General features: G+C 33.2%; 3 protein-coding genes across 4 annotated transcripts; all 3 read left to right on the forward strand.

The window, feature by feature from the left end:
• The first annotated feature begins 3,501 nt into the window (after nucleotides 1-3,501).
• On the forward strand, nucleotides 3,502-14,121 carry LOC126674536 (myosin-11). 2 transcript variants are annotated; one of them, XM_050368997.2, is made up of 38 exons: nucleotides 3,502-3,932; nucleotides 4,511-4,639; nucleotides 4,830-4,973; nucleotides 5,073-5,218; nucleotides 5,299-5,455; nucleotides 5,558-5,616; nucleotides 5,839-5,998; nucleotides 6,073-6,222; nucleotides 6,302-6,438; nucleotides 6,530-6,676; nucleotides 6,791-6,892; nucleotides 7,012-7,069; nucleotides 7,157-7,258; nucleotides 7,470-7,507; nucleotides 7,703-7,829; nucleotides 7,937-8,107; nucleotides 8,280-8,411; nucleotides 8,508-8,617; nucleotides 8,750-8,810; nucleotides 9,018-9,195; nucleotides 9,309-9,514; nucleotides 9,608-9,727; nucleotides 9,951-10,049; nucleotides 10,182-10,412; nucleotides 10,602-10,741; nucleotides 10,904-11,015; nucleotides 11,112-11,153; nucleotides 11,267-11,521; nucleotides 11,644-11,799; nucleotides 11,905-12,111; nucleotides 12,233-12,373; nucleotides 12,636-12,706; nucleotides 12,814-12,913; nucleotides 12,999-13,055; nucleotides 13,163-13,219; nucleotides 13,321-13,401; nucleotides 13,483-13,565; nucleotides 13,669-14,121. In XM_050368997.2, the coding sequence occupies exons 1-38, from the start codon at nucleotides 3,930-3,932 to the stop codon at nucleotides 13,790-13,792; spliced, it is 4,593 nt and encodes a 1,530-aa protein (XP_050224954.1). In that variant the 5' UTR covers nucleotides 3,502-3,929; the 3' UTR covers nucleotides 13,793-14,121. The 2 variants fall into 2 exon arrangements, with proteins under 2 accessions (XP_050224954.1, XP_050224953.1); XM_050368996.2 differs by lacking the exon at nucleotides 3,502-3,932 and having other exon boundaries at nucleotides 4,499-4,639.
• A 2,607-nt stretch (nucleotides 14,122-16,728) lies between these two features.
• LOC126675322 (uncharacterized) lies at nucleotides 16,729-20,437 on the forward strand. The gene is made up of 10 exons (XM_050369943.2): nucleotides 16,729-17,022; nucleotides 17,154-17,195; nucleotides 17,354-17,498; nucleotides 18,178-18,407; nucleotides 18,605-18,662; nucleotides 18,961-19,038; nucleotides 19,184-19,272; nucleotides 19,519-19,600; nucleotides 19,717-19,908; nucleotides 19,998-20,437. Exons 1-10 carry the CDS (start codon nucleotides 16,865-16,867, stop codon nucleotides 20,130-20,132), a joined length of 1,209 nt encoding a protein of 402 aa, XP_050225900.1. The 5' UTR covers nucleotides 16,729-16,864; the 3' UTR covers nucleotides 20,133-20,437.
• Nucleotides 20,438-21,284: 847 nt separating this feature from the next.
• On the forward strand, nucleotides 21,285-23,370 carry LOC126671470 (uncharacterized). Its single transcript, XM_050365238.2, has 5 exons — nucleotides 21,285-21,413; nucleotides 21,502-21,574; nucleotides 21,666-21,714; nucleotides 22,353-22,476; nucleotides 23,076-23,370. Exons 1-5 carry the CDS (start codon nucleotides 21,393-21,395, stop codon nucleotides 23,163-23,165), a joined length of 357 nt encoding a protein of 118 aa, XP_050221195.1. The 5' UTR covers nucleotides 21,285-21,392; the 3' UTR covers nucleotides 23,166-23,370.
• Nucleotides 23,371-23,597: the final 227 nt, after the last annotated feature.

Raw genomic sequence — 23,597 nt, forward strand, 5'->3', positions numbered from 1 at the left:
ATCAAATTAATTAATAAATATTTTTTCAGTAGATTAAATATTTATATGATATTTAAAATGTAATTAAGGTCATAAACAAATTGCATTAAAAATTGAATTATAGAAAATTATTTTAGAATAAACGTGTAGACATTAAATTAGTAATTTTCTATTTTAGGGTGGGGGATGAAAATTAAAAAAGAATAAAGAATAAATCTCGACTCAAAAAATTCAATAAATTACTAATAATTTTGTCTTCATCTTAATAATTAACTTAGCTTAATTAATTTTAAATAAATATTTGATTATATTACTAATAACATCATTTTTATCGACACTTAATACAATTTACGGATTAATTCTTTATACCATCATGCCAATTTTAATATTGAAATGAAAGATCATCTGTTCATATGTTCAGTTTTGTGTATTATAATGACCATATTTTTTCTAAACATTTAACAATATTGTAATTTATGTTCTTAAATTTAAGTTCAAATTTTAATTTTATCTCAACTAACTCCGAAGCAAAGTGAGAGTTATTTTACTAGTACTATATAACTTCCGTACAAAAATTAGTGCATTATATCACATATCAATACAAATTTTGTAGTTATTTAAATTTGAATTAGAACTTTATCTTCCGTAAGAGATTCAAAATTAATTGGAATATAATTTTTTTAAAAAGGCTGCTCCATTTATTCGATATGTGAGTCTTAAGTTCGATTCACTCTCCCTTTATTATAAGAAATTGAGCTAGAATTGGTGTTAATATAAAATTGAGCTAAAATAGTGAAATTAATTTTCTTGATTAAATTTATAAAAATCAAAATTATATGAATTATGTCAATTACAATGAAGATATTTTTAAATTAATTTTCAAATATAAGACAATACTATATAAATAAAATCTGAAATTTAGACATGTAAGAATCACAATAATTTGTAATGTTTTTAAATTTCCTTCTAATTCCACCATAGGAAGATAAAACAAATTGATTTATTTATATCTGCATTAAACATATTGAGCAAAGAGTTTAACTAATTAAACTGAAATTCACATAAAGCTTTCTGCAAAAATCTCTCTCCATAAGAAACTATCAGTCCTTCCTAATGAAGAAGATGAATTAATTATGCCATCCAAACTACTAATTTTTTCACATTTAGTAGTAATTAGTTGTTTGGAAGGACTAGATTGCAAAATATTATCAAAATCTTTGGAATTTTTGCCAGTCAATTCTTGAACAATTGCTCGAAACTCAGAAGCATTGGTAACTTTAAACAATGTTGGGCTCGAAATATAAGTAATCTTGATCGGTTTTTTGTTGTTTTTGGTGGGTCTAAGTAGTGTTTTTGGCTGATGTTGCAAGAATTGCTTATTGCTAAGCTTGCCCATTTGGCTTGAGATTAGTGATTAATCTTGAAGATTAGAGAAACTAATTAATAGTTTTTGGCTGATGATTTGTTCTTGTAAGTGCAGTGTTTTTATATAGAGAATGGGAGTAGATGGAGTGAATTTCCAAGAAGTGAGAATTTATACTAATTTGGAAAACCAAAGTGACGATTACTAATTTTTGTGGCAATAATTAATTTAGCATTCTATAATGGCTGCCTGCCTAATTAATTATTATATTTTTTTAATTCACCTTAATTATTATATAAAATATACCATATGATATTATTTTTTTGTGTGATAATGCATATTTCATTAATGGAGTAATAGAATTAAGACTTTATTAAATATTAACTAAAAAGGTATATTTAAAAAAGTACAAAAAAATCAAATAATAAATAATAAAATTAGTATTTATTGAATTAAATTAAATTTAAAACTAAATTAATAAAATAGATGGACCCCGTTGATCAATAAGTAGAGACAACGGTAAAATAAACAATTCATATTCATATTTAATAAAATATCATGTATATGTTATATATCACCCACATCAGCAGAGGAAACAGTAAAATAATAATCTGTTAAAAGATGATTTATTATATCATTTTTAATGACGTCAAGTACCATTTTACAATAAAAAATTATTAAAATCAAAGGTCATATGTGTATATATTTTTTCCCCAAAGATAGATAACGTCAAGGTAATATTATAATACATTAGTATAAATTAAATGTCAATTTTAAAAAAAAATCACAGATTAGACATACCAGTTGTCGTATTGAATATTATTGTCGTCGTAAAGTAACTTGAAAAGATCTCGTGCACCCTTTACGATATTAATTGGTTTAGTCTTCAGCCAAAAACTATTAATTAGCTTTTTTTATTTTATAATATACTTCAATCAAACTCCAAAAAAACCCTAAATATAAAAAAAAAATTGAATTTGAAGTTTGATTAATCGTCAAAAAGTTTTGAACAGTTCAAAGATTTACATACTCAAACTTAAATATCATAAAAACACACACAAAAAACACATTAATCTCTAGGATCATAATTTTTTTATTAAAAAACCCATAAAACAGAAATAAATATATATGTATCAGCAAAAAAACTGTAATTTCCAACCTAACTTGAAAATCGCAACCTTTTCACTGAAAAAACAAAAAATTTAATTAGTTTTTTAGAGAGCATACATTTTTTTAGAGAGAAGTAAAAGAAGCATCGCTAAACTTTCATATATCGAATAAAAGATCAACCTGGTCTTTAAACTTGTATCTCAAAATTAAATATATTATTTTTTATTTTTTAGTTAATTACGTTTCCAAAATTGTATTTTGGGGTCAATAGATTATTTTAATCAACTATATCATCAAATTTGTATCTTATATTCAAATAAGTACACGTTTGAAGTATATATATGAGAGTTATTTGACTTAAATTAAGAGAGTTTTTGATCTAATTGATTAAAAAGTTTAAAATAATTTATTTGACCTTAAAATATAAATTTAAAAATATAATAAACTAAAAAGAAATTAAAAATAATTTATTTAATCCTGAGATATAATTTTCAGAGTCTGACTCGAGTTCACCCTTTGTTGATTGTATACTTAGACATTAATAAACAAAGAGAGAGTTATCATGGTCTCTAAATCTATACATCAAAATCAATTAACGTAACACTTGCCAGTTCTAATTGATTAAGAGTATTTTTTTGTAGAGAAAATTACAGGAAGGTATACCATAATTAATAGTTTGGTACTCCTTATTTTAAAAGTCTATTTAATGGTTTCTGTTAACTATTAGGTTTCTCCATTAATTTTAACATTTACTTTAAAACGATTTGGCAACCCACTTTTAATTTTGTGAATGATTTAATCCCTCTCTTTTAATTTTATTAAACGATTTAGTCCCTCACTTATAAACGATTTAGTATCCGAGTTTTAATCCGTTAAACGATTTGATCCCTCAAATAACCAGAAAGATCTCTTAGTTAATGGAATTAAAACTGAAGGACCACTAAATAAACTTTTGAAATATGGGATACCAAACTGTTAATTATAATATAGCTCAAGGGCCTATAGAAGAATAAGAAGAGAAATTAGAGAGAGAAAAACAAGTCCGAAGAGAGAGAAAGACTTGGGCAGTGATTAAACACAAACCACAAATTGGCGCGAAAGCAAAGGGAACTAAAACCGAACTCAACGGCCCTTTTTCATGACTCTCTCTCCCTTCCATACCCTTCATTCACTCCAAACATTTACTCTTTTCCTTTTCCTTCACATTTTCTTTTACTGGGTTTCATTTCTTGTACTGATTCAATCGCTGGGCTGTATTTTTTTTTACATACCCTGAATCGTTAGGTTTTGATCCACGTCCGTTTTCGGAAGGGTATATGATCGATCAATGTTAAGTTTTTGTGTGATCAATGGGATCATGAATGTGGAAGAATTTCGAGAGCTACAAATAATTAAGACGGTTCAATTTCAAAAGTTTGTTATGCAAATGGAACTTGTCTAATCACCAGCTTAGCTTGGATTCAAAATCCCCAATAAAATGGTACGTGAATTAATGCTTTAAATTGTACCATTGAACTTTTTTTTATTTCTTACCGGTAATTTGTAATTGTTGCCCGTGATTTACTTTTAATGGATTCCAATTTTGCATGAAAAGAAGTGAAATTGCACTGCTAAGATTCGTATCAGGAAATGGGGAAGAATCTGATGGTTATTGTGTTAAATATTTTGGTGATTAAGTAGTAAGATTTAATTAGGATAGATGGTAATTTCATTTAAGATGTTTTAGATCATAGATCATATACTAAATGAGCAATTCTAGACAGGAAGGAAGGTACTATCTTTTTACCACTCACTTGAAATAGTTTATAATAAAGTATAACTTGACAACTATGTAGCATGAAAACTAAATGCTGAAATAGAAAACGTTAAGTTTCGAGCATTCCAAAAAATTGGAAATAGAACTCCGAAACATTGGACTCAAAACTTTACGTGCAACTTAACTTGACAGAAATGCTGAAAATGTTACGAATTAGCACCATGTGGCGATAATTTTGTTTTTGTAGTTACCCTTTAGTTTTAAGTAAACAGTAGAGTAATGCTTGGTGCATGCTTCTGCAGGGAACTACAGTGAATATCATTGAAGGTTCTCATGTCTGGGTCGAAGACTCGGCCCTGGCCTGGATGGATGGGCAGGTGTTAAAGATTACTGGAAAAGATGCTGAAATTGAGACTTCAGCTGGGAAAAAGGTACATTCTGCTAATAAATTTAGGAAATATTGCAACTTTTGGACTCTACAAGCTTTCATATTATTTGGTTCATGCTTGAATATATATAGTATGCCGAACGTGGTTCAAAGTTCAAACTAACCCTATGAAATATTGTTTTCATTTATCCTGTTTTCTGAATTTGTCTTTCCTATTATCGGTAAAATTTAAGGTTACGGCTGCCTTGTCGAAAATTTATCCCAAAGACATGGAAGCGCCTTCTGGCGGGGTTGATGATATGACAAAGCTTTCTTATTTGCATGAGCCTGGAGTTCTGGAGAATCTAAAAACCAGATATGAACTCAATGAAATCTATGTAAGTTTACTTTTCCAAGCTTGATAATAATCGAAAGCTACTGTAACTTTTTGCCTCAATGATCCATTCAATAACATGTAATTCTTATTTTTGTCTCAGACATACACTGGAAATATTCTTATTGCCATTAATCCATTTCAAAGACTGCCTCATATCTATGATGCTCATATGATGCAACAATACAAAGGAGCACCATTTGGAGAGCTAAGTCCTCATGTTTTTGCAGTAGCTGATGTTGCATACAGGTTATTCCTTTTACCATCTTGGGTCTCATTACCTTCTTTTAAGATATGAACGCTCAATTGCAATGCTTTACTAAAAACAGGGCAATGATCAACGAACGGAAAAGCAATGCCATTTTGGTCAGTGGTGAAAGTGGTGCAGGTAAAACTGAGACCACAAAAATGCTTATGAGGTACCTTGCCTTTTTAGGTGGTCGAGCAGCTACTGAAGGACGAACAGTTGAACAGCAAGTTCTTGAAGTATGTTATCAAATTTGGCTTTTGTTCTTAGTATTGATATTATGCATGACGACCCTTTTGTTTCTCATATGAACTCTGACAAGGTTTTTATATAATTTGCAGTCCAATCCAGTCCTTGAAGCTTTTGGGAATGCTAAAACGGTTAGAAATAATAATTCCAGGTGAGACATTTCACTTCGATCAAGGAAATGTCAACTCTAATCTCCTCCCAGTCAATGCATTAAACCTATAAGAGATGATAAACAAATTTTCTGCACAAAGTTTTTTTAAAATTTTCTAAAATGATGAACCATAATCTCATGTAATCAGCCTCTAAACATTTCATTGATGGGATGTGTTGGTCATTTGACATTGATGTTCTCCTGCAATTAATACTGGTGCAGCCGTTTTGGTAAATTTGTTGAGATCCAGTTTGATAAGCAAGGAAGAATTTCAGGAGCTGCCATCAGAACCTACCTTTTAGAGAGATCTCGTGTTTGCCAAGTTTCTGATCCCGAGCGCAACTACCATTGCTTTTACCTTCTTTGTGCTGCACCACAAGAGGTAACTTTTTGAAACGGGAACTTTTGATTTGATCCATGTGATGAACTTGTTGCTAAAATAGTTGGTATTGTCAGGAAATTGAAAAGTATAAGTTGGGAAACCCAAAATCGTTTCACTATCTTAACCAGTCGAATTGCTATGAACTGGTTGGTGTAAATGACGCCCATGATTACCTAGCCACGAGAAGAGCTATGGATATAGTTGGAATAACTGCAAAGCAACAGGTACAGCCTGCATACAAGCATGATTTTGACTGCCAATGTAAAAGTAGGACAAGCATCTTACTCTCTTTCTCTCACACAGGATGCAATTTTCAGAGTTGTTGCTGCCATCCTTCATCTCGGCAATATTGAGTTTACTAAGGGAAAGGAGGTTGATTCATCAGTACCGAAAAATGACCAGGCCAAATTTCATCTTAAAATGACAGCAGAACTACTCATGTAGGAGTTCTATTTTCACACCACCGGCGTAATGATGCTTTAATACTTTTGGTTTTATAGAGATAACTGCAGACTTTTGTTTTTGTTTCAGGTGTGATCCTGTAGGCTTAGAAGATGCATTATGCAAGCGTGTTATGATCACGCCTGAGGAGGTTATTAAGCGAAGTTTGGATCCTCAAAGTGCAACAGTTAGCAGAGATGGTTTAGCTAAGACAATTTATTCACGGTTGTTTGACTGGTAAGACAATTTTGTTTAGACATATAATAATTAATTAATTAATCCTGACAAGTACAATTAAGATAAGAGTTTTAATACTAGCATAATGCTAATTGTTCGTCTGTTTATGGTTAGGCTTGTGGATACAATTAATAACTCCATTGGACAAGATCATAATTCAAATTGTCTGATTGGAGTCCTTGATATCTATGGCTTTGAAAGCTTTAAGACCAACAGGTATGTGGTAACAAAACTGCATAAAAATATGTATTCGAAAACGATGCAGATATTATTCTCCTCTATTTACTGCTGAAAACTGCTCATAAAGTTTGCAATTTATATTCTTGCTGCTGCAGTTTCGAGCAGTTCTGTATTAATTTCACAAATGAGAAGTTGCAGCAGCATTTCAACCAGGTAATTATCACACATCATGTCCTCCACTTAGATAATATTATTAATTACATTACGTTTTATCTCAAGTTCTTTCGCAATGACTTTCAGCACGTATTCAAAATGGAACAAGAAGAATATACTAAAGAACAAATCGATTGGAGTTATATTGAGTTTGTTGATAATCAAGATGTTTTAGATCTTATTGAAAAGGTTATTCCTCTGCTTCCACATTAAATACTAGTCCTTGAGCATAATATCCCATAGTTCATATCCCTGACTATGGATGCATTACATTTCCATTACTTCTGGTGATTTTATGTTCATTCTGTGCTTTGAATTTACTTTTTTTTTTGTACCTGCTTTGAATTTACTTAGTTAGTACTCGAAGTATTTACATTTTTCCTATCTCCGTATCTTGCAGAAACCTGGGGGCATAATTGCACTTCTTGATGAAGCTTGGTATGATAAATCTAGTTTTTTTTACTTGACTTTTTTTTATACTTCTCAAAGAACATTGTTATATCTGCTAATTATTATTTGCTTAGTTTTTCTTCAGACTACCTTCAGCCTATTAATTCTTAATAAAAGCTTTTAACTTGTTGATCAGATCAGTTTTATCATTCAACTTAATGCTTTCCCACCTTGTTTTTGCAGCATGTTCCCGAAGTCAACACATGAAACATTTTCGAACAAGCTATATCAAACATTTAAAGCTCACAAGCGTTTCATCAAACCAAAATTGTCCCGAACAGATTTTACAGTTGCTCATTATGCTGGAGAGGTATGATTTCTATAACATTGTGCTGCATGATCTGCTAATACGTCCACATTATGTTCCTTACTTTTTTCTTAAGGTCCTGATCAGTTTATTCTTTTTTGTTTCTCCAGGTCTTGTATCAATCTGACCATTTTTTGGATAAGAACAAAGACTACGTGGTTCCTGAACATCAGGATTTGTTGAGTGTTTCTACATGTCCATTTGTAGCAGGCCTTTTCCCTCAACTGCCAGATGAGACAAGCAAATCTTCCAAGTTCTCGTCAATTGGTTCTCGTTTTAAGGCAATTTTCTTTCTGTTGTTTATAGACAATAGTTGCAGTTTTTCTCTTACGAGGCATGTTTAGTAATCCTATATACACATATTTACCATACAGTCTCATTTCTCTTATTGCAACGGGTTTGTCTATTCTCACAACTGAAAAATATTAATGTTCCATATCATAAATGGTGCAGCTTCAACTACAGCAACTGATGGAAACATTAAGCTCTACTGAACCTCACTATATTAGATGTGTAAAGCCAAACAACTTGCTCAAACCTGCCATATTTGAAAATGTCAACATCATGCAACAACTGCGATGTGGTGTAAGTACGATTTTAGCATTTTGCTCTAAACCAAACAACTTAAGCCTGATTCTTACTACTGATTGGTTAATATCTCTCGTCTGCTTGTCCATACAGGGTGTTTTAGAAGCAATCAGAATCAGTTGTGCTGGATACCCTACTCGAAAACCTTTCTTTGAATTTATAAATCGGTTCGGGCTTCTTGCTACTGAGGCTTTGGAAGGAAAGTAAGTACCTTGTCGGAGGATAGGTTTTAATAAGCTGACTTGAAAAGTTCAACCAGACTGAATTTGTTCTTAAACTTTGCTAAATATGCACAAATGTTTGTGTATTTATTCATTGTAAACTATTATGAGCAGCTATGATGAAAAGGTTGCTTGCAAAAAGATTCTGGAAAAGAAGGGGCTTCAAGGATTCCAGGTAATACAGAAGCTTCTTTGCTTCCTTTAATATGTCTGATAGCCTGATCATTTGAAATTGTGTTAGCAATTAAAATGGAATATGAATGGAATTTGTTGCATATTATGCCTGGTCAGTGTAAATGTGTCAAAAAAGGAAGGTTCATGCATTCAGCTATAGGCATTTCGTTGAAAGTCACTTGTTGAATAACCCTGAAATCGCTTCCAGATAGGCAAAACAAAGGTATTCTTAAGGGCCGGTCAAATGGCTGAACTAGATGCACGGAGAACTGAGGTCCTAAGCAATGCAGCAAAAACTATCCAGCGCCGCGTACGAACTCACTGTGCTCGTAAAAGGTTTTTCGCATTGCGAAAGGCTACCATATTCGTTCAGGCAGTATGGAGAGGTGATTCGTCGTACAAGATCATAGACAGATCTGTTGTTCATTTTTTTTTTCAATTGCAACTGCTATCAGCTTCCATGCTAAACTTTTCTCTTGTCAAATTCATATAAATATAGGAAGACTAGCATGCAAACTGTTTGAGGACCTGAGAAGGGAAGCTTCTGCTCTGAAAATTCAGAAGCATGTACGCAAGTATGAAGCCAGAAAATCCTACAAGAAACTCCACGCCTCGGCGCTTCTCTTCCAAACGAGTTTAAGAGCATTAGCCGCTCGTAAGGAATTTAGATTTAGGAAGCAAAGTAAAGCTGCAATTATTATTCAGGTTTTGTTCTTGAATACATTACATTCCTTACTCAACGTGGTATATCTGGTTGTCAAAAAAAACTAATCATTTGCTTGAAATAACAAAGTGCAGACTCGTTGGCGTTGTCATAAAGCTTTTTCGTACTACAAGAGGCTCAACAGAGGAGTAATTGTCTCGCAAACCAGATGGAGAGGGAAAGTTGCCAGGAAGGAGCTTAGGAAGCTTAAAATGGTTAGTACGGCCTAGTCATTTTTCTAAAGAGTCCTAAACGATTCTTATCTACCGATCATTAATAGTGTCAATGAGTGCATTGGTTTCAAGCCATTGTTCTGTCATTCAAAGAGTGGAGTTGGTCAGAACAGAATGCCTACATATATTCTTGCATGGTTTCTCTTTCTTTGTAAAATACTCCCTATTTTAAACTGCAATGACATTTGCTTCCAATTCTCTGCAGGAAGCAAGGGAAACAGGTGCATTAAAAGAAGCAAAAAATAAGCTAGAGAAACAAGTAGAGGAACTCACTTGGCGTTTGCAGCTGGAAAAGCGATTAAGGGTAAATTGTGTTCTCTTGGCATTTTTCAATGATAATATTTGTCATATTCTGCGTCTCTGAAATGTAGTGCTGCTTATATATAATGGTTGATGATTACATACTCATGCGGAAAGCTTTAAACCATGTATGCAGACTGACCTGGAAGAGGCAAAAACACAGGAAGCAGCGAAATTTCAGAATTCAATCGAAGAAATGCATAAGAAGATAGAAGAATCAAACACTTTGCTAGTAAAGGAACGAGAGGAACGAGAGGCTGCTAAGAAAGCTATTGAAGAAGCACCTCCTGTTATTAAAGAAACTCAAGTACTTATTGAAGATACCAAGAAAATCGAGTCTCTAACTGAAGAAGTTGAAAACCTTAAGGTTAGTTGCAGTCAAGTTACTGAATCAAATATAAAATACCAAAATCCTTTCTTTACAGGATGTATTTTACTCCTTGTTGGAACAATGCTTCTTTTTCAAAGTTGAAAAAGAAACTAAGAAATGGAATGATTCTGCAGAAAATTGAAATCTCATATAGTTGATTTTGGCTTTCGTATTTTGCACCAATAGGCATCATTGGATTCTGAGAAACAAAGAGCTGATGAACACAGAAAGAAATACAATGAAGCCCAAGGATCCAGTGAGGAGAAACAGAAAAAATTAGAAGATTCAGAGAAAAAGGTTCAGCAGCTTCAGGAATCTTTGCAGAGGTAGTGTACATCTGCTATGCATTTTGATGTCATGTACTTTTGTGCCGAAATATAGTTATTAGTAAATAGTGAATTATAACTAGTATGATATTTTGGGCTGAAAAGTTGCTCTATTTACAAAATTTCATATGTAAGTAACCAGCTCTTATAATTTTGTATTAGGCTAGAAGAGAAGCTTTCCAATTTAGAATCAGAGAATCAAGTTTTGCGGCAACAGGCTGTGTCCATGGCACCTAATAAGTTCCTCTCAGGACGCTCCAGATCAATTATGCAGGTGCTTTAATTTGATGAATTTGACATATTTAACTTTAAAATTACTTCTACTTTTACCCAAGAAGACCTAAGCTTTTAAATCCTTGATGCTTGGCAGCGTGCTGAAAGTCACATTCCAATGGAAGCAAAGGCAAGCTTGGTAAGCATAGTTTCTTTAAGAGGACACAATAATGTCCAAATAAAAACCAGAATTTTCCATTTTTCAGTCACTTCAAGTGCTCTCTGAGTTTTTGTACTTATTAAATGGATCAGGAGCTGCATAGCGCTTCAGTAAACCACAGGGATATGTCTGAAGTAGATGACAAACCGCAAAAATCGCTAAATGAAAAACAACAGGAGAACCAGGAGTTGCTCATTCGCTGTATTGCACAACATCTAGGGTTTTCAGGGAATAGACCAACTGCTGCATGTATCATATACAAATGCCTTTTGCAGTGGAGATCATTTGAAGTTGAGAGGACTAGCGTCTTTGACAGGATAATTCAGACCATAGGCAATTCTATTGAGGTTTGAGATGCTAAACCTTACATGTTAGCATTAATATAATAGTATCCATGTTTTTTTCTTCTACCTAAAAAAAAATAAAAAAATCTGACTCTTTTAACATAATATTGTCGTTTGGATATCAGAACCAGGACAACAATGATGTATTAGCGTACTGGTTATCCAACGCATCAACACTTCTCTTGCTACTGCAACGGACATTGAAGGCAAGTGGTGCGGCAGGAATGGCTCCTCAACGTCGGCGATCATCATCAGCTACTTTGTTTGGAAGAATGACACAGGTAAACATAAGTGCATAATATTTTCTTCTGTTCTGGAGTGTAATGAGAGATCTCATATTTAACTAATTTAGGGGAGTCCTTTTTTTTTTCCTTAAATTTGTTTAGAGTTTCCGAGGAGCTCCACAAGGAGTCAATCTTTCCTTGATCAATGGCAGCATTAACGGAGGAGTAGACACTTTGCGGCAAGTTGAAGCCAAATACCCAGCTTTGCTGTTCAAGCAGCAGCTTACAGCATATGTAGAAAAAATTTACGGAATGATTCGAGATAATCTGAAGAAAGAAATTTCTCCTTTGCTTGGATTGTGCATCCAGGTAGATGATACATGTAGTACAAATAACAAAATTGTTACGTGAAACAGTCCTTCTTCATTTCTTTCCATAATTTGTTTTGAGTTACCTAAATAACTATCTACTTAAATTATGATCAACATAGGCACCAAGAACATCCCGAGCAAGCTTAGTTAAGGGAGTACGTTCAGTTGCTAATACGGCAGCCCAGCAAGCATTGATTGCTCATTGGCAAGGGATTGTGAAGAGCCTTGGAAACTTCTTAAACACTTTGAAAGCAAACCATGTAAGTGAAACTTCTTTCTGTTTCCTCCATTGCAAGTTTATAAATGCTGTAGTCTATGAAACTGCAGACTGGCAATTTGCAAATCAGATTTTAAGCCAACTTGCTTTGAGAGATGAAATCAGATAGCTAGAAAACTGCCTTTTCCTCTTAATTTTTCAACGAAAAAAGATGTAGTGAACAATTGAACATGACACTATATGAGCGTAATCCACATAGTAAAAATACTTTTTTCTCCATTAATTTTCATTTGTATCCTTTTCAGGTACCACCATTTTTAGTTCGTAAGGTGTTCACACAAATCTTTTCGTTCATCAATGTTCAACTATTCAACAGGTACTCATTGTTACATTTCTATTCCGGTTGCTTCTTAATTTGAAATTATAGCATGGCTCGAACCCGAACAATTTGCTTATTAGTTTGCCTATACTCTTCCTTTGCAGTCTTCTACTAAGGCGAGAATGCTGTTCATTTAGCAATGGTGAATATGTTAAAGCCGGATTGGCTGAACTGGAACATTGGTGTTACAAGGCGACAGATGAGGTACTTCGTCCGCTCCTATTTAGACGCTCAGCCTGTAGCGTAGACAATTACACATTTTCTGGCTAACTATCTTTTATAAATGCAGTATGCAGGTTCAGCATGGGATGAACTCAAGCATATAAGACAAGCAATCGGGTTTCTGGTATTTTTCTATTATTATTATAATCTATTTATCAGTTCTTTAATATTACAAGTTATGACATGAAATTTAAAGTAACAGAAATCATGATTTTTACCATTTTGGTGTAGGTCATACATCAAAAACCAAAGAAAACGTTAGACGAAATAAGCCACGACCTGTGTCCGGTGAGTGATACATATCAATAGATATTGAGAGAAATATGATTCCTCGTGAATGATCATATTTGCCACATTGTAATGGATCTAATTATTCGTTCTTATTGCAGGTTCTCAGTATACAGCAGCTTTACCGGATAAGTACAATGTACTGGGACGACAAGTATGGAACCCACAGTGTGTCATCAGAAGTAAGTTCTTCAGCAATTTCATTATATCTGCTGAAGCACAAAATGACTGCTGGATTTTCTCAACTGAATGGTTTTCTCTAGGTTATATCCAATATGAGGGTGCTGATGACAGAAGATTCCAATAACGCCGTTAGTAGTTCTTTCCTGTTAGATGACGATTCAAGGTTCGAACTCTCGAGCAAATTCTTCATTTTCCTGTTATATTTCAAGGCTAATTGATGATATCATTTTAACTCACAAGGTCCCTTATTCATTTTCCTGTTGCAGCATTCCATTTTCAGTGGATGACTTATCCAAGTCAATGGAACAAATCGACATAGCTGATGTTGAACCTCCGCCTCTAATCCGTGAAAATTCAGGATTTAGTTTCTTGCTGCCACGTGCAGATTAAACACGAGCACTTCAGAATCAATCCATGCATTAAGTTTGCTGATATAGAGAGTTGTAAAGTGGCTATACAAAATCTTCAATCTGGGATCATGATCTTGTGGGGTTTGTTCAGCATTAATTTTGCATTACATTAGAAGTTCCTTCTGATTTTAATTTAACTTTTTTTTTCTGAGTTAATTTTAGCAGATAATTTTGTATGTAGAAGGGAAGGATGTTTTTTTCTCCCTGACCAATGTAATGAGACTATTATTTTTTGTACAAGTAGCTGATGTAAGAAAAATAAATAAACAAGAGCATATATTATTCTTTTTCTGATGTATTTAAAATGGATCTTTGCTTTGCCTATATCAAATCTAACATATATATGAATTTTCTGTTCCATTCAGTTTGGTTTGTTTTTTTGGTTCGATTCGGTTTTACCTTTTTTTCTTATTTTTAATAATTTATTTCAATTTTTAAAATTAAAAACCTAAATAAATCAAAATAGATATTACATTATTATACATTTCTATATTAATTTAAATTTATGAGTTTGGTTCAACTCATAAATTCAGTCAGTTCGGCTCTATATTAACACATTTGAATTATTTAATCTATAATTTTTTTCTCCAATCGAACTAATATATACTTATAATTCACTTCTTTTCTATAACTACTATTTGAAAATGGCTTAATCACCAAAAACCCCCCCACCTTTTAGCCCCTTTCCAAATGCACCCTGACGTTGCAATTTTGTCAATTGCACCCTAATTCGCACCTTTGGTTTTCAATTCCACCCTCAAGTACTAAATTGATCTCTTTTTCATTTGAAAAAAGTTAAAATAAGTCATCAATTTTTAACTTATTTATGTGAAAAAGAGTTCAAACGAGTACTTTATAAGGGTTTTTATGAATTTTTCCCGAATGAAAAAAGTCCAATTTGATTTTAAGGGTGGAATTGAAACCCAAATGTGCGAATTAGGGTGCAACTGACAAAATTGCAACGTCAGGGTGCAACTGAAAAGGGTCTAAAAGGTGAGGGTTTTTTTGGTGATTAAGCCTTTGAAAATTGATAATTTTGAGTTTTCATTTTTCTTTACAGTTTAGTCATCATGTGTTCCTTAAATCAATTCTGATTACTAAAGTACAAATATCTCAATGTTAATTTTTAAACAACAGGAATCAAATTACATATTAAGGCAAATCTCAGGTGTGCTTTATAATTAAATTCAAGCAAAGAGTCAACCCGGCCATAGAACTTGTGTCTCAAGATCAAATAAATTACTTTTTACCTTTTCAATCAATTAGATCCCATAACTTGCGTTTCATAGTTAAATAACTTACTTTTAACTTTTAGATTCAAAATTTGTGTCACGGGATCAAATAATCCATAATCTCTATACATCAAACGCGTGACTTATCTGACTCGAGACACAAGTTTATGGACCTAAGTGACTAAAAAAGTTAGAAGTGATTTGTTTGATTCCGAGACATAAATTTGAGGGCCGATTTTACTCCTTTCATTAACCCTCCCTACACCTGGGTAGTTACTTTACAGTTGCTACAAATGGTTTTGACAGGACTTCTGATTTTAAATTTTCAAGAATTTAAATATGAAAAGTTTGATATTATAACTTAATTAAAAGACAGAATTGGGATTAAGGGAAATATTAAGAAAAAGTCATAAAAATTAAGTTCGAGTCCCAAATTGGTAATTAACCAGTTAATTCTCGGGAATTACAAATAAAAGGTTATTGACGGGAAATAATAATTATGGATTAGTATTATTTATTTGAGTATAAATAATACGCTCGTATTTGAGTTATTATCGATTAGTTAAATTAGAAAATTTAAAAGAGAATTGGTTTAAGATAAAGAAATGAAGGATTAAAAGGATAATTAACCAAGTATATATATATATATATATATATATATATATATATATATATATATATATATATGAATTAATGGAATCAGAACAATCCAGAAAGAAGGAGAAAATGCATCAGACAAAGGAAAAATGGCGATCAACTTCGGTTCGATGCCGTTTCTTCGTTTCTCGACGGAATTGCACGTTCTTTATATCGATTTGTTCGGAATTCAATCGAATATTTTTGGCTGCATATGGTTTTATATTAATGTTTATTAGTAGATTTTGCGAGCTCTTTCAGTTTAAAACTGACCCCGTTGTTTTATCCATTTTTAAGGTGAATAGTTTTTGTGTAAATGATTTCCAATCCTGTTTCTGAAAATTTGTCTGTTTTGTAATAAAGTACAATATTTTTAAAACTCTAGCGCTGCAGAAGGAGTAGTAATACTATTATGGATTTCTTGTCCGGCTTTTACTAGAACTTGTGATGCCGTTAAAACTCTGACTTATTATATTTTAATAAATGTAAGCATGTACAATTAACTGCGCAATTATGTTTGCGGCATGTGTTTATGAATGATATTACGGAACGGGGCGATATGATATATGAATACGATGTTTAATGTCTAAGTTTTTACATGTGATTTAAACCGGTTTTATGGAAACGAGTTTAAAACATTATAATCGGTTAAATTTTCTTGCAAAGAATTTATGGTAAAAGTTAGTCTTGCTACGAGTTTCGGAGCAATCACTCTCATTCCCTAGCATCGGTTCTGTTCCGAAAAATCAGATCGTGACATCTGAACCATTTTTAGATCTAGTATAGGCGATGGACATCATTCTGCTAAGATCGTGAGTTCATTTACTTCCCGCAAACCCTTTCCCACCCCGATTATCAAAAAAGAAAAAAAATATCACAATGTTGATTTTGAAACAACACGAATCAAACTACATATTAAGGCAAATCTCAGGTGTGCATTATATTTAACCCTCACTGCACCCCGGGTAGTTACTTTACAGTTGCTACAACTGGTCCTGACCCGGCTTCTAATTGGATCCGGCCCTAACCCTATTCAGGGAACTGGAGGAGCTCATACTCAACCATCAAATAATTTTCAAAAATAATAAAAAAGAGATCAAATTAAAGATTAGTTATGTTATGAATTAACAAGCAAAAATACAATTAAAATAATTCCTTTCTGAGAATTCAGATCGAACATCAAGATGTGGTTCAAGATTTACAATTATAAAATGATGATTTTCTTGGTTTTTCTACTCATGGGTCACTGCAATTCAATTGAATTTGCTTCACATTCATCTTCAACTGACACCACCATGCACACCAATAACTGGGCTGTTTTAGTCTGCACCTCTCGTTTCTGGTAAATTCAACTCATACCCATTTGTTAAAATCTCTTCAATTTGTTAAAGTTTTCATCTTTCTTGAATTATGGCCGATTGGGTGTAATTTCATTGTTGATTGTAATTGGAGTTTGTTATTCTGTTAATTCAGGTTTAATTACAGACACATGGCTAATACTTTATCTTTATATAGGTAAGGACTTGATAGTTTTTTTGGATTAAAGTTTCAATCTTCATTGCTAACGCTCGAGTTTCTTTAAATTCATTTTTTGGATCAATATGTCAATCTTTGTTTTATGTTCTCTTATAATTTGTTTTTTTCATTTGGGAAATTTTCTTTGTTTTTTGCAGGACAGTTAAGAGACTAGGAATACCTGATGAGAGAATAATACTTATGTTGGCTGATGATATGGCTTGTAATGCTAGGAATAAGTACCCTGCCCAAGTATTCAATAATGAGAATCATAGACTTAATTTATATGGAGATAATGTTGAGGTCAGTTTGGTTTTCCATTAGCTATTTTCTGTCCTTTTTGTGTTGCTTTTTGTTCCATTTTGTTGGTTTTCGATCATACGTTAGTTAGGCAGAAAGTTGTAGAAGATTGTATCTTTAAGCAGGGTAACTCTTTCGTGTTCATGTCTGAAAGTCATGTACTTCAGTGGAGCTGTCTGTATAAATGAGAGATAAAAGCTTTACTTCATTTGGCCTGATGTTTGATTAGTAGTCTATCTATCATCAGGACCGGATGTTTAGGTTAAGGTACAAAAAAGGTCATTGGTATTGATTTTTTTTTAAAATCACATGCTTAAAGAATATCACGGTTTAAAATGATATAGTTTTCAGCAACTATAAATTTCTCGGTTAATGTGCTCAACGGTTGCTTTCTGTTACTTACATAATCTTATTTGTGCTCTCTTTGCATTGTACAAGTCAGGGTTAGTTGTAACATCATTTAGATTCGTTCTTTCTCATTCCATAACGCCTGCGTCAAGTATAGCATTTAGTATTATGCTATATCGTCTTTCTTCCTTAGCAAATCAAACTGAAGTCTTGTTTATTTGTGTTTATAATGAAGTGAGAGCAATTTTTTGCTTTAGATCAAATGGCAGCTGAAAGACTTATCAAGATTTATTTTCCTTAAAAGACCCTGATTTGTTGAGCTACAATGCCTCAGGTAGATTACCGAGGGTATGAAGTGACAGTTGAAAATTTCTTGCGGGTTTTAACGGGGCGCCATGCTGCTTCTGTTCCAAGATCAAAGCGTCTTTTAAGTGATGAAGGAAGTCACATTCTCGTGTACATGACAGGACACGGTGGAGATGAATTCTTGAAGTTTCAGGATTCTGAAGAGCTCCAAAGCCACGATTTAGCTGATGCTGTGAAGCAAATGAAGGAAAAGCGTAGGTGGGATTGCTTTTAAATTCATGCTTATTGATGCTGTTATTTGAGAATATTTAATGCCATCAGGCTATAACAGTCTGATAGGTTCTATACTTTAAAAAAAAAATTGCACTATCTATATCAGTTTCTGGACTTTTAGGTGCATTAGTTTTGGTATCTATGATTGCTGATGGACTATCGTGGTTGATGTGATAATCTAGGTTTAAGGAACTTCTGATAATGGTGGACACTTGCCAAGCTGCCACTCTATTTAACCAGGTGATTAATCTTCTCTACTGGATGTTATTTAATGTTTATAGTTTATGCAGATATAATGCAATCAATTTTTTTGGTACTTCATAAAGATTCTCAGTCATAAATCATAGTATAATATCAGCAATTTTATTTTGTGTGAATTTGCTATTGTTTTATATGAAGTCAATTGGTAATTAAAAAAATTAGGAAAATATGTTTTATGGTTAAACTAGCTCATTCTTGTGACTCCTGTAAGTAGAATAATATATAGTCCACAAGAGAGTAGATTTTAATACTGATGCAAGGGCATGTTGTTTTTCAGCTTCACTCCCCTGGTGTTTTGGCTATTGGAAGCAGCATGAAAGGAGAGAATTCATATTCACACCATTTGGACTCCGATGTGAGTGTGTGCGGATTGATCACATTTCCCATTTTGTGCTTCCTTTAGAAACGAGTGCTAGACGTTGCATTTTTGTTTTGATTTTGCTTCACTTCGAGGTTCGTAAGTTCCTTTTACTGACACGTGCCCTGTTATTTCTTCAAAGGTTGGTGTTTCTGTTGTGGATCGTTTTACTTTCTACACTCTTGCATTCTTTGAGAGGCTAAGCATTTATGCCAATTCTTCATTGAGCAGGTAATTATACAGGACATTAAACCTGTTCAATTTTCTTTAGTATCTGGCGGTTCTTCTCTGATGGAGATTTGATCATTTTACTTATGCGGGGAATAGGAAAGAGTTTGCCTTTGAAATGTGTTGTTTCATTTTATTGGTCCATTGCGTTGGAGGGATGGTTCAGTTCATTCAAAAAGAACAATACCTGCTACTCTTGAATCACGTTCATTTTGACCATAAACCTAATATCGGTTTATTGTTTTGCAGTCTTTTTACTTCATATGATCCAAATACACTGATGTCAACTGCATATTACCGAACAGATCTATACCAGCGACAGCTGGAACAGGTACTAAGTGCTGAACGACAAACTATTATAGTCAAATTAATATATCATGCTTGATTTACTGTACTCGAAAAGTAGCAGCAGGCCGTAACTATTATTGGCATCCTCTCTCTGTCTAGGTACCCGTGACAAACTTTTTTGGTTCAGTCATGGAAACTATACATACTGATTCTCCTTATATAGTTCATCAAAGAAAAACACGGAACACAGTTGAAACTAAAGAACCATTGGATAAATCGGTTGAACATGGCGAGAGAAGGACACTGATAAATTCAAATGTTCAGGATCAGAGTACTGGAATTAAGACGGAGGTAATTCATTCACATCCCCATGTATGAAAATCTGTTCAAATTGATTTTATGCATTGGTTATGCGTAAATATCTGAGAAACATGCTGCAGGGTTGCCCTTTTACGCGAATGTGGAACACTGTAAACAGCAAGGTCGAAAGAATTGAAAATATCGATTCTTTGGTGAACTATGGTCTGGTAATGATCCTTCCAATTCTAGTAGTTTCCGTACGGCTGTCATCTTGAAGGATGGAAAGAAGCATCTTCTGTTCGACCCTCTCCGTCCAGGCACTCGAGCTGCCTGCCAAATTCTTTAAATCCGGTCATGTCGGATCTTCATGGTGCCGTTGCGTTATGACTCCATAACTGCGGAATCAGTTATGTGTACCATCTTGTACCATTTTGCAATTCCTGTATCATGTTTCATTCTTGTATTGTAACATTAGTATTAGGAAATGGCAATGCAAGTCTCTATCTTGATTCTTAAGCTATTATGCATTAGAAGCTTAGCTAGTTGTGTGCTTATAAAAGAGAATCCTTTTCAACTGCTATTATTGGTCTAATTATTATTGAGATATATGAAAGAAAAACGAGCAAAGGGTCAACGCGCCCCCTAAACTTGTGACACGGGGTCATCTAACCCAATTTATACTTTTTTGAGCAACTAACTCCAAAACTCTTCATTTTTGGGTCAAATAACCCCATAATTTATATTTTTATTTTAAAAAATAGATTTTAGAATAATTATATCGCAACAATTAGGGAAATATCTAATTACCTTTTTGCATCCATCGCCTCCGATTTATATTTTACACATTTTAAAAATATAATTATGGGTTATTTGACCCAAAATTGAAGAGTTTTGGGGTTAGTTGCTCAAAAAAGTATAAATTGGGTTAGATGGCCCCGTGTTACAAGTTTAGGGGGCGCGTTGACCCTTTGTTCAAAGAAAAACTATAGTCTAATCGTACATAAGTTTTGGTGCTTATTTTTTTGGTTTGCTCATTTTTTCTATTTTTTTTAGTGTTTAAAATCAAACCAAACTAAACAGTAATATCTTTTTTCAATTTTAAATTTGATTCCGATTAGTTATTCATTTGTTGCACACTTCAAATTAGCACGAAAACAGATACGGAAAAACCAGACACTAGAACACGGACATGATGAAATGGTGTTATTTAAAAAAAAAATTGTTAAAATGAAGTTTCGTATCTGAAACATCACTGACACTATTCCGAAACGAAAAATATTGATTGATTGAAAGATAATTATAAAAAAATAAAAATTTAGTGGCAATTGACTAAAATGTGCAAATAAAAAGCAATTTTTCCAAATACAAAAAGACCAATTATTGTCTAAGTTCATGTGGGCTCGACAGGGAAAGCTAGCTCACGCATTAAACTCAATGAAGCCCACCGTTTTGATTTCTTTGCTGTCCGAATGTCTGTAAGATAATTTATGAGTGAAACCCGTGAAGACGAAAGAAGCAGATTCAGCAACAAATAGATGATGATGCGTTACAAAGAGGTAATTACTTCTTCATTTGACTGTAACTTTGTTCAAGAAAAGACTGCAACTTTAAGATCTTTCACTTTTAACACATTTTGATTTGCAGGAAAAAGAAGTAAAGAAGGAAACTTTTAGGAAGTATCTTGAATCTAGTGGTGTTCTTGATTCTCTCACTAAAGGTTTTGCTTTTTTTTTTTCCTATGTTCTTTGTTATCACTTATCATTTTTATGAAATTTTGTTTCTTTCTTGAATTTGTGTTGTTTATGTAGTTTTGGTTGCATTGTATGAGCAGAATGAGAAGCCTTCCTCTGCCCTTGAGTAAGTCTCAGCTTCTTTGGATATTTTGAAGTAAATGTATAGTGATGTGTTCTATTTGCCACTTTGATTATGTCTTTATTTTCTTATTAAATGCCTTTCTTGGGGGCATGTCATTTTCTTATATGATTATGATCCTTAATTGCATTTGGCAATATTTTCTGTTGAAATGTTTTCTTTGATAATAACAAAAAATAATTAGTTTGGGCCAATGTTTGTCTTTATTGTTTTTGTTTTGTCATAGATACTGTAAATCATACACATATGCCTGTGCAGCCAACAGTTCATTGTATTTGCTTTGGGACTATTTCTAGATCATGTCATATTATGAGTACCATAGTGCTTAACTGAATCAAAAGTTAAGAGAAGTGGTTAAGCAGGCGTTCAAATTGGAGAAAATCCAAGGACAATGTGGTTAAATTAAACTAAATTAGACTCATGTTACCGGCTTTGGGCTACGTGCCAACCGTGTCACGTCTTGGTTAGGTTTGTTGATTTAAGTAGCCTTTTAACAGACTGGGTTTTCTAGAAACAGATTGCAGTATTCCCTGTTTAATTTTTGGACTTCCATATTAGTGGCGTTACACCAAATGAATGCAAGAATGTATTGTATAGCTAAACAGATGCTTGCTTTTTAACAGATTTATTCAACAAAAGTTAGGGGGTCCAAGTTTGTCCGAGTATGAAACGCTGCAAGCGGAAATGATAGATTTGCAAACCAAGTACGATGATCTTTCAGCAAAACACCAAGATATTTGCAAAGAGGTGAGACACATTGTGCCATAATCTAGCGGTTTTCTCTAACACAAACAGTGATGTATGCTTGACATTTTAAAATGGATACGAGTTTCTTCTAGAATTTGGAGTAATGCCTTGAGTGATTATGCTGCATTCTTTAGGGTCCATGTCCTTTCAAACTTTAGTCTCAATATAAGTGGCATTTCAAAATCCATTCTTGTTTGAACCCTATCTCTGTCGTGTTAATTCTGGTGGAGTAGTAGCGGATCAGTAAACAGCTGGCATGGGCATGAAACATTAAACGTAAATTCATTTGCTGTCTTTTCCTTTGTTTTACTCCCAAAATGAAACTTCTTACCTCGAAAATGACCTTACTTGAAAAAATATGGTAATTGAGATGAAGAAACGATGAGGATTGTAAAACCGTACGAGTAGCAGTGATAGCTTGCCAGGATTGTTATGCAAACACGATATAGTTGGTGATGATATCGTTGAGGCTATTTAATATTTCCTGCAAAAATGAATGTATGATTGTTATTTGAAAATTAGTATTCCTTTGTTTGTTTTTATTGATTCCCACATATTCTTTTGGCTGCTATCTTAATTTATTTTCTGTTATGTTGCAGTTGGAGGAACTTAAGACCTTGCATGACATCACATCTGATACAGAAGAAAACGGCAAGGGCAATGCAGCCAAGGATGAAATTCCAAACTGATTTTGTAAATTTGCTGTACTGAATGAAACACTTACTTGATTGTGTATCATTTTGCCTATGTTTGTTTGTTCATATGTTTTATTAGTCTTCTATTGACATGATCGACTCGTCATTTTTTTACGAACAAAGGTATTGGGTCATTGTGGCATATGAACGCGTTTATTTTGTACAATTTGGGAATTATTTGATTTAAAGTTGAAGAGTATTTTGTCCCTAATTGATTAAAATTATTAAATGTGAGTTAATTAATCTTGTTGCACGAGTTCATGAACAGCATTCAGCAATAATCCTCTTCCTTTTTTTACTTTACCCCTCATTCTTTATTTTTCATGATATGCTTAGTAGGGGTGTGTATTAAGTTCAATTTGAATCCTAAACTTTAATTTTTTTTAAAAAAAAATGTGAGACAGAATTGGACCAATTTTCTTGGTG

This window comes from Mercurialis annua, linkage group LG3, assembly GCF_937616625.2.
Source record: "Mercurialis annua linkage group LG3, ddMerAnnu1.2, whole genome shotgun sequence".
Classification (NCBI taxonomy): domain Eukaryota; kingdom Viridiplantae; phylum Streptophyta; class Magnoliopsida; order Malpighiales; family Euphorbiaceae; genus Mercurialis; species Mercurialis annua.

Coding starts and splice junctions, on each gene's coding strand:
- LOC126674536 (XM_050368996.2), top strand. CDS start 4,499: ATGCTTCTGCAGGGAACTACAGTGAATATCATTGAAGGTTCTCATGTC. Junction 9,728..9,950: donor AGCTTAGGAAGCTTAAAATG/GTTAGTACGGCC, acceptor AATTCTCTGCAG/GAAGCAAGGGAAACAGGTGC. Junction 12,112..12,232: donor TGCTTGGATTGTGCATCCAG/GTAGATGATACA, acceptor TGATCAACATAG/GCACCAAGAACATCCCGAGC.
- LOC126675322 (XM_050369943.2), top strand. CDS start 16,865: ATGTGGTTCAAGATTTACAATTATAAAATGATGATTTTCTTGGTTTTT. Junction 18,663..18,960: donor CTGCCACTCTATTTAACCAG/GTGATTAATCTT, acceptor GTTGTTTTTCAG/CTTCACTCCCCTGGTGTTTT. Junction 19,601..19,716: donor ACCAGCGACAGCTGGAACAG/GTACTAAGTGCT, acceptor CTCTCTGTCTAG/GTACCCGTGACAAACTTTTT.
- LOC126671470 (XM_050365238.2), top strand. CDS start 21,393: ATGATGATGCGTTACAAAGAG. Junction 21,575..21,665: donor TCTTGATTCTCTCACTAAAG/GTTTTGCTTTTT, acceptor TTGTTTATGTAG/TTTTGGTTGCATTGTATGAG. Junction 21,715..22,352: donor AAGCCTTCCTCTGCCCTTGA/GTAAGTCTCAGC, acceptor GCTTTTTAACAG/ATTTATTCAACAAAAGTTAG.